This window comes from Phycodurus eques, chromosome 9 (assembly GCF_024500275.1).
Source record: "Phycodurus eques isolate BA_2022a chromosome 9, UOR_Pequ_1.1, whole genome shotgun sequence".
Classification (NCBI taxonomy): domain Eukaryota; kingdom Metazoa; phylum Chordata; class Actinopteri; order Syngnathiformes; family Syngnathidae; genus Phycodurus; species Phycodurus eques.
Genome location: NC_084533.1, coordinates 15,837,473 through 15,847,796, shown reverse-complemented (window position 1 = coordinate 15,847,796; position 10,324 = coordinate 15,837,473). Strand labels below are relative to the sequence as shown.

Sequence of the window (10,324 nt, the reverse complement as noted above, 5' to 3'; positions counted from 1 at the left end):
CATCTCCTTACGCTATGATCTCTGAGGTGCCATGAGGCCCTGGTACAAACGCTGTTGACCTGTTGTGTATATTTTCATTTACTCATTTAAGATTCATACAACTTTGACAATGCCCGATCTTTTCTGATCTCAGCAGCCAAGCAGGGTCAGGCCTGGTTCATATTTGGATGGAAAACCAACTGGGAATACAAGGTGACATAAGCTTGCCTAGGCTCTGGTGGGGGTAAGCAAGCCCAACTCAGTGCCGTCCCAAGCACAGATAAATAGGGAGCATTGGAGTTAGAAAGGGCATCGGTCCATACAAACCCAGGCTGAATATAGCAGATACTTGTATGTATTTAGTCCACCTGCAGATCCTGAATTAAACTCCCTTGAAAGACAACAACAATCTTGGGCCTGAACGATCATGCGATTATGATGCCATGGCATCACCAGAAACAAGTGTGAAGTTTACAACCCAGAAAGGGCACATTATCACACTACAGTGGAACATCAAAGGTGGACTTGGTAACAATTCTTCTCGTGGTAAATGATGGAAATAATATATTGAATTCTTTTCCAAGGTCAGTCTGTCGCCATCGTGAAACCTGCATAAGTCATTTTAATTCACATTTATCATTCTTACCCATTACGCAAGTGTAAGGTAAAACAATCAACCACTAGTCTGCATGTATGGTGATAGCCTTCCTGAAGTCTTGCTGCATATGCTGATGGTTCAACTCTAAGACAAAGCGTTTTAGAGACATGTACAGTATTTCCAAAAATATTAAGCTGAATTGCTGGCCTTGAGGGGCATACAATTAATTGTCTTACCGTGTAAATTTAACATACTAAGTACAATTTAACATACTTGTTTGCTTAAGAAACAGAATACAGCGAATGTTCTTCTCTCTCAGCATTCCGTCTCCTGGGTGCCCATCATCCCGGGAATAGCAGCTATGTGATCATGACGGCACGGCACTATTTCTGTGTCTTTGCTACTTGACATTGAAGAGACGGGATTATGTGGCTTGACTACTGTAAGTGACCATCCCTTGTCACACATACATGTATGTGCAATCACAAATACACATACATTTCCATTCATGGTACCTGTGACAAATACCAAAGGCTCTGCTTGAACAGTCAACAAATGTTTGAAAAAGTCAAAGGTTGAATAAAGAATGAGCTTTTTTTTTTAAACAAATACTGTAGCTTTTTCATGAAAAGAAACGCCCCATAGGTTGAATCAAGGCAACTGGACTGTTCTTGTTTGTTGAAGATGTTTCACCTTTATTCCAAAAGGCATTGTAGCAAGTAAAACGTCTTCAAGAAACAGGAAGATTCCAGTTGCCGTGATTCAACCTTTGTGGATTACCAAGACCTAGATACCTGAGAATCTACGCAGATATGAGAGACAAGTGCTCAAGGCAATTCATTTGTCATTCATCAACTTCTTGGGATGATTCTGAATCTCCCACCACACCTGACCACCATTGTTGCACCATGTGAGCAGATGTAGCTCGGTCCTTGGGGACTGTGGGGAGTGTTGCAGGTTAACACACATCCACAAAATTACCAACACCGGTCTAATCCGCCTCTGGCGCACAGTTGCGCCGCCAGCCGTACAGGTTTTATGCCCTTCACAAAAATAGGGCCCTTAGTGTTTAAATAGACACTGTCTGCTTCTCTTTTGTTTTATGTATTAGTTTGACACTAAACTTCAACTGCAAGTTAAAACTAAAGAGCTTGAAGCAAGCACGCTGTGGATCTTAACTGAAGAACTGAGAAAGCGAGAGTTTTCTTCTTTTCATTTCCTTAAAGTGATGTTATATGATAGTCTCCCATTTGTTGACAGCGAGAAAGTGAGACCAGGAGCAAAGTAATACCTTCAAAAGTGTTTTGATAAGTTTTAAATGTGTTTGCGGGAGGGGTAAAACTATATACAAACAAGGTTTTTATGTCATCTCTATAGCTGAGATTTTCTGGAACATGGATCTGGAACTAAAAAAATAATAATGTAATGGTCACTGTCAAAGCATTTTAACTCGTGGAGGAAGCAGTTCACTGTATGTATGCACCATTTTAATATAAATGTGACACAGAATTATGACTAAGGAGAAACTTAAACATTTCCCTACATTTTCTTAAGGAAGTGCTGTGTTTTTACACATAAAAGTTAGGTTAACCTTCACGAGCACAGAAGGCAAACACACACACATGCACACACATGCACACACACGTGTACACGCACGCACACACACACATACACACACTTACACACACACACACACACACACACACACAGGCTGTATAAACTTCCGAGTAGGAGGAAACTTCAATGGGTGACTCACTTTCAGCTTGCCTTTGAGCCCAGCTGGGTCTTTAGGGTGTCCTCAACCCTTATTAAAGCCGCGTGTGGCACACATGCATGACAGCATTGTTGCATCCTGCAACTATTTACTGCATGTGGTTTGTATGAACCCCTGTGGCATTCAGGGGCGGTCGAGGTCTCAGATGTTCTCACTGGTGCTGTGTCTTTGAACATGTCATCTGTTGGGTTGGCCGTATGAGTAATAATTGTGCCGCTGTAACCTGCTGTGTACGCCACACTGTACATCTGTTGCTTGCATTCACATGGCTGTAAAGTGTCTCATTGAGCCGTCATAATGATGATGTCTGCACTCTGCATTTCACTTTAAGGCTACTCATTGAAAATCGAAATACATTAATGTAGTACACCACATGGGTTTATACCTCAATGTCGACACAGCATTTGCTAAACACTGTTTTACACAGCAGCAACTCTGTCATAAATAAGGGTACATTTGGAGTCAATTTTGTCCCTCAGCGTGCAATCTATATTAATCCGTTTTTAATCATTAAACTTGTCTTAATAAATATAATCAACAAGGCAATGAAATAAATATTGATTGGAATTGTTAGTAAAGGACTTAATCGTGAGATACATGTTTTAAGATATTTTTGAAGGTCGACGAGGGTTGATTTTGGTTTAATTATTATTGTGAAAAGTAATTGTTTGTAAGTTTTTCTGCGCTGAAAAGCCACAGGTGTGTTCCCAAACTGTAAAAGTCAAGTATGAAAGGCTACAAAAACAGCATACACTTACACCTAAAACTAAAATTGTGTTCTTCTTTGAGGAGAGTGCAGGATGCAGGTGCTTCAGTTGAAAAGAGCTGGCTAACCCGTCAACGAGAAAAGGAAATGGAAAATATTATGTTTACTATTATTACAACTTAAGCCTGACCCAACAGTACGGGATAGAGGTTTTATTATTACCCAGACTGGACATTTTAAAAGGCAACAATAACCTGTGCCTAGACTCCGTAGGCAAAGCTGGGAGTTCAAATAAAACTTGACCTTCCTGATCTGATGATTGAAACACAATGTTATCATTGTTTCAGTCAATTTGTAGACTCACAAGTAAATGAAGATGCAACACACACATAAGTCAAGAATTCTAATCTTTTATTTATTTAAATCACATTTTTAAAAAAAATTAAAAATTCAGAATGCAGTTTTGAAAGCAATGAAAACTTGAATTCACATTTTATTGCTTGATAGTTGCTGTAAGTGTTTCTCTTTTAAGGATGGTAAGACAAAGACAAAAACAACAATTTTACACCAAAATACTTTCAACAGTGCTTCAGCTCCAGACCCAAATGTTATATTGGACTCCCTTTTGAATGTTTCATAGCCATTTTGTCAATTAACACTCAGACACAGACAACTCTGAGTGAGGCATTTATCACCAATGAACCCTCACCTGTCCCATGCGTCAATTTACTTGTGCAGCATACCGCAAAGATTGTTTGTTTTCAGTGAAAATGACAGTTAAAAAAAATAATACTAATCAGTAAAAAGACCTTTTAAAAAAGAAATCACAGTGCTACTGATCATGTTCTGAGTGCCAAAATTAAATAAAAAAAATGGTCATATCTTTTTTATAACACTTTTTTTGTCCAGGAGCCGCAAGCATTGTACTTTTTCTGAAATAAATAATGTCCACTAAGGAATATAAAAACAACTGCAACATCCATTTTGAACTGTTGAAGGAGGTTAAAGCCTACATAAATACAGTTACCTTAAATAAATAAATTAAAAAGTATAAATATACTGTTTACTGTACAGAAAAAAATAAAATAATAATGCGCTTGTGCAGGAAAATATAAAACGCTGCCTGTTTTGCCTTTTTTTCCAGACAAAAAATTACAAATTGAATTCTCTCTGTTGTTATTGAAATAGATTCAGTTCAGTTTGAAAATTCTCTTCACACAATCAGAGGCAGCAAATGTTCCTTCTTCTTTTTCTTCTTCTTCTACAACTTGTCATAACCTTGTGCCTGCCACGCTTCCATTTCAGTCCATTATCCGGCCCGTCCAGTATTCCACTTTCAGATATGGCCGCTTTCTCCTGAGGCCTGCAGGAATATGCTGAGCTGTCCATTTTTTTTTTTTTTTCACGTGAACATCCAGCAAGGGGTGAAGCGGACACCCCCTGTTTCCCTTCTTCAGCCGTCTGTGTTCCTTTGCTTTTCTCCAGGACCTCCTTCCTTGGTTCGCTTCTCTTTCTATTTTGAGGTAGTATCTCCGCTCCTCTGCCTAACACAAGGGGAGAAAACAATGAGCTAAGCATTTCAATTTATTCGATAACGTGGAAATAAACGTGTCAGTGTGCAATATTGGCCCAGCTCGTTACTACATTGTCACAAATAAGAGTTCTTTCCGAGTCGATTTGTGTCTAAAATATAAACCAGGGGTGGTGAACCTTTTTGACATCAGGTAGCATTTCAGTTTTGATAACGTTTCCTGTGATTAATATTTAATAAAACATTATTAAACAATCAAACACATTTTTATGATGATATATACCGGTAATACCATTTGCTGCTTAAATGATTTGGGGCATTTTAGATCAGTTCATCCGAGGTTTCATTTTTTTTTTTTTTTAGATTTGCATGGTGAGCCAGATCAAATGCCCAAGCAGGCCAAATATGGCCGACATACTGTAGGTTTCTCAGCTTTGCTTAAGACTAATATACCAATAGGGTTTCTTTTGGACCCCACGGCCCAAAATGTACGGTTATGCTACCAAGTTAATAAAAGTCCAAACCAACCAAAGCAGTACTTTTGAGGGTATCATGATAAACTATTGCACCCAGAAATAATCAACTAAATTAGGGTTTCGCAAATGCTAATCCTGATCGGGTTCACTGGCAAAATGGAGCCTATCCCAGCAGACAAAAGGCAGATTACACCCTGGATTGGCTAACGGTCTATTGCAGGGAGCATTGAGCGGGAATTGATCTGAAAGCCAGCTATGTGAACCACTACACTATTAATAGTGTCTACCATCTGAATACTAAGCATCAGGTGCTTTTCAAATGTAGTATGAAGTTGAAGTTGCCTTCTTAGGGGGAATAGAAGAGCACTAAATGTACCATTTAACTGATATTGTACTCACCCTTCTTTGTCTCTTCAGTGGTTGGATGCTAACCCTAACTTGACCTTCTCCTCATTCTCTACATCATACGCTCCCCGCTTGTGAAACCTGGAATCAATCAGAAAACGGGGCTTAGAGACTATTTATGCCTATCTGTGACACATATCATCCTTTTAAATTCCCTACACAGCTCTAGCGTGTGCATGTATGTGGGACTGCGTGCGTTGATGCGCTGTTGGGCTCACCTGAGCATGAGCAAAAGGCCGATGATGGTGAGGCAGATGGACGAGAGCACGACAGCCACCACAGCCAGAGCCGTGGTACGGTTGTAGCCCTCTTGAGGCCTTTCCACGGGGAGAGTGAAGAACTCACATCTTTCCCCGGAGTAACTCAGGTGGCACCTGCACACGGATGAAAAGGTTTATTCATTATTGAGGTTACACAGGGGTGGGAAATTTCTTCTAAAGTCCTGGGAAGTTTCCCAAAAATTTCCAATCACTTCTGTATGCTGCTATATATCGTGGACTATAATATGGCAATGTAGTTTACAAAACCACTTGTTAACCTCAAATGTTTAAGTATAACTACTTTAAAATATCTTTAATAGTACATGATAGTTTTGGCCAGGATGCTGCAATGATAAAACGCTGACATTCTACTGCAAAATGTGTTTGTGGTCACACTTTTTTTCTCCTGGCTTCCACAACAACATAATTTAAGATTTTAAATGAAATAAAACGGAACTTGTGAACTTTTCATTTGTCTTTAAATGATCTGCCTGTCTGCTGCAGCTGCTGCTGTTCTCCTCTTTTCTTCTCATTAACATGACAGTGTAACGTCAGTAAACGGCGAGACAAAACCTTCCATAGACTAAGCGTGTGATGCGAGCATAGATGCCTGATGACTGTTGTCTGACATGTGCCCTCCATTTTTTGGGTGGATTTAGGAAACGTTGGTCAAGTAGCCACGTAATGGTTTCTGCTGTGCAACAATCTTTTGTGTAGTATTATGCTTAATTTCACTAGGGGTCTATTTGTACACGTCCCTGGGCTGGGGGATTTTGGAAATATTCATTCATTCATTCATCTTCCATTCCGCTTCTCCTCACTAGGGTCGTGGGCGTGCTGGAGCCAATCCCAGCTATCTTCAGGCGAGAGGCGGGATACACCCTGAACTGGTCGCCAGCCAATCGCAGAGCACATAGAAACAAACAACCATTCGCACTCACATTCACACCTACGGACAATTTAGAGTCTATAATTAATGCATGTTTTTGGGATGTGGGAGGAAACCGTACTGCACGGATAAAACTCACGCAGGCATGGGGAGAACATGCAAACTCCACACAGGCGGGGCCGGGATTTGAACCCCGGTCCTCAGAACTGTGAGGCTGACGCTCTAACCAGTCATCCACCGTGCCGCTTTCGGAAATATTACAAATTTTAAATTAACTGGTAATTTAGGGTAATTTAATGAAAAAGCATATTCAAATGTAAATATAAACATTTTGTTTTGTCATAAAATGGCATCCAGTATGGAAAAAGAGACAGTTCTATTTGCCCACATGCAACAGTACCTTAATTTCACCATTTTTTTTCACTTCACTAGGGGGGCGACGTAGCCGAAGGTCGTTTGTACATCAAATGTTAGCTCGCAAAACAACAACAACAACAAAAAACAATTAAGTAATGGTTCATAACTTGAAAATCTTGTAAATTAGGGCATTCTTGAGTCAAGGTACCACTGTACTTTCATGAGGTCCAGTTGTTTAAGTAAGCATTATGCTAAAATATATTTTACCCACCTATATTAAAGTTCTCTATTAAGGTCCAGCCTTCAATTTGTTAAAATCCCGGTTTATTACTGTTACTGTTTTGTTCCCCCCAAAAAATCCCATAGAAAGTTTCCAACTTTGAAAACACTAGGGAGAGAGAAGGATCTAAAATTGGATGTGCTACTCACACACATGAGGGACGTCGGATGTCCCTCAGGTACTGACAGGTGCCGTGGATGCAGAAATCTTTATACTTCTTCAGGCAAGGATTTCTCTTCTTTCCTTTCCCTTTCCCCTTCTTTCTTCCCTTTCCTCGCCTTCTCTGTCCTTCACTGCTTTCTGCTTCCAGAATGGCAGATGGGGCTTGGGGCTTGCTTGACATAGCAACTAAAAAAAAAAAAAAAATTTGTTAACAAATCTGATAGAAGTGTCATTATCTGTGATGCTTCTCGAGACCTCACCTCTCGCCACTTCCACTTCATCATCCCCAGACGTGCTGTCCTCATATTCGTCTCCATCGTGGTAGTATTCATCATCATACCCCTCATCCTCATCCTCCCCGGATGGAGCGGCCGCTGCGCCTCCTCTGCTCTCCTCCTCCGGCCTTCCGTCTTTGCTCGTGCCCTGGAAGTTGACGACAGCAGTGTGCCGCTGCCTGTCGCTGTCATACCGGTCCACCGCCGCGCCGCACGCCAGTCTAGACGCCACTGGATAAGAATGGGTTAGGAAAACAGTTAGGAAAAACATAGGCATTGCTCTAGTTGGGGCAAAAACAGTATTGTGCCAAGGTGGGCGGGCCTGTGTGGACAAGTTGAAACATGCTCCTGAGGCTTTGAAAGGGGGGGAGTGGATTTTCAACACTGGACATTTTTTTATGTTAGGGCACCAAAGACTCAGACACACAAATACCAGCTAGTTGGGGTTGGCTCTTATTCTCTGCCTTGCTCAAGGGCACACTGGAGCAGAAGTGACAATGGACATGACATATCTGAGGCACAAACACGCTCGGTTCAAATAAGTATACACCAATTTATTAAGATACACAATGATATGTTTACCCACAGTCACAAGCTCTACATTCAAGAGCTGGGAGTGAATGTCACGCAAGAATATGAGTTAAAAATAAATGGATCCGGTTACATAAAAGCACGCTCTAAAATAGCGTGACGCCCCCATTAGCTCCTGGATAGCCATGGCACCGAGAAAATGGTTGGCGGAAAAAAAAAATGGTTAGCAGGTTTACAAGTCATTTTATAGCACAGTCGTGGCTTGTGGCTTTTTATAACACCTCTGAGGTGTCACGCAGATAGAGCCATTAATAACAATAATAAGAAGTTATTCAACAACTTACCCAGAGCGTGAAGCAGCAAAAGCACAACACTCCAAATCCTCATGACGGCAAAACTTGTTGAAAAAGGGGGGGAAAAAAGCTTTTTGTTAAAAATAATAATAATAAATAATCCTTCTTCTTTTTTTTTTTTTTGTTTTTTTTTTTCAGGTGGACTTGTGTCAGTTTATTCCGGCAGGTTTCAACCTCTTGGTGGTATTTCACACGAAAGGCGCGCGTGTGTAAAGAGGAGTGAAAGAGCGTCAAAAGAGAGACTGCGGCGTATTTAAGGGCCACTCTCGATCTTGACCGCGCCCACACACGCACACGCACACGCACACGCACACACTCACACACACGATGTTGAAATGTTGGATATAAGTAAACCAAATAAATAAATACAAAACAATAAAATGTCTACATGTATAAATGTAGATGTTGGGATTTATAAACACCTCAGCTTTGATCATATAAAGCAATGCATATGTATTGAGTCAGCATACAATGTGATTGTAAATTGCAGTTCACTGTCTGTCTGTTTAGTGCACTGTGGTTTGGGGTATTCCTAGATTATACAAACAACAGCGTGCTAATTAATATCTTACAGATGTAAGTAATTTATCCATTTCTCGCAACAAAAAAAACTAAAGCAAGGGAAAATAAGAAAGTCAAGGACTTGTAGCAGTAACATGTCATGAGACAATTATTCTGCTCGCGCGCACCACCTTATGGTAAATAGTGGTACTACAAACATGTGCTGAACAAGGTGGTCCTCGGTTTGCGACTGAGTTCCGTTCCTACGGCGGCGACGTAACCGAATATTTACGTAGGTTGGATTTCGCCGTAATATATGACTACCCTATGCCAAAACAGTATAATTATAGTAAATATGTGTATGTAAAACATTTCTAGGCCATAAATATAAAACAATCAAATGAAAAAGTAAGTCAGTAACTGAACGTCCCTTTTTGTGCAGTGTGACGGCATATTCTTACGCCGCTGCGGAAACCGGGGACCCCTGTATTATGTTTCTCTATAGTCTCTTGATATTATATTACGAAACCCGTACTAATTGTACAATACAAACATATTCAATAAGTCATTACTGACCATTAACCTCTTCAAGTCGTTAAAATGGGTAAAAAGTTCGCCAAGTGACTAGTTAGCAAATCAATAAAATCCACCGTACCGTATATGCATTACTTCTTTTAGAAGTATACAAACAAAAGCAACGATAGGACAGAGAATAATGTCTGTGTGCGTGCGTGTGTGTGTGTATGTGCGTGTGCGCGCGTGTGTCTTCTGTACCGCTTATCCTCAGTAGATAGATAGATAGATAGATAGATAGATAGATAGATAGATAGATAGATAGATAGATAGATTGGTCAATTCAAGGTCAATTTCTTTGTTTTTGTTGTTTAGTGACGGCATTTGGGTTTCAGATCAAAAGATGAACATGAGACAAAAGTTCAGAATTCCAGCTTTTATTTCATGGTATTCACATCTAAATGTGTTAAACAACTCGGGACAGAGCACCTTTTGTTTGAAGCCACCCACTTTTCAAGCTGGAATTAATGAACGTTTGTCTCATTAATCTTTTGATCTGAAACCCAAATGTCTTCAGCATACAACAAAACAAAGGAATTGACCTTGCCGTTCCAATACTTTTGGAGGGGACTGTATTTACATATTTTATATATACTGTATATAATGGATTTCCTTGTAGTGGGTGTAGTTTTTACTCCAGTCAATAGGTGGGGCTCGTAAAAGTTCGGGATAGG

General features: G+C 40.2%; 1 protein-coding gene across 2 annotated transcripts; it reads right to left on the bottom strand.

Moving 5' to 3' along the window:
• Window positions 1-3,451: 3,451 nt before the first annotated feature.
• Window positions 3,452-8,814, bottom strand: hbegfa (heparin-binding EGF-like growth factor a). 2 transcript variants are annotated; one of them, XM_061686459.1, is made up of 6 exons: window positions 8,568-8,814; window positions 7,678-7,923; window positions 7,405-7,603; window positions 5,688-5,843; window positions 5,464-5,550; window positions 3,452-4,601 (listed from the first exon to the last, which is right to left on the bottom strand). In XM_061686459.1, exons 1-5 carry the CDS (start codon window positions 8,608-8,610, stop codon window positions 5,478-5,480), a joined length of 717 nt encoding a protein of 238 aa, XP_061542443.1. In that variant the 5' UTR covers window positions 8,611-8,814; the 3' UTR covers window positions 3,452-4,601; window positions 5,464-5,477. The 2 variants fall into 2 exon arrangements, with proteins under 2 accessions (XP_061542443.1, XP_061542444.1); XM_061686460.1 differs by lacking the exon at window positions 5,464-5,550.
• Window positions 8,815-10,324: the final 1,510 nt, after the last annotated feature.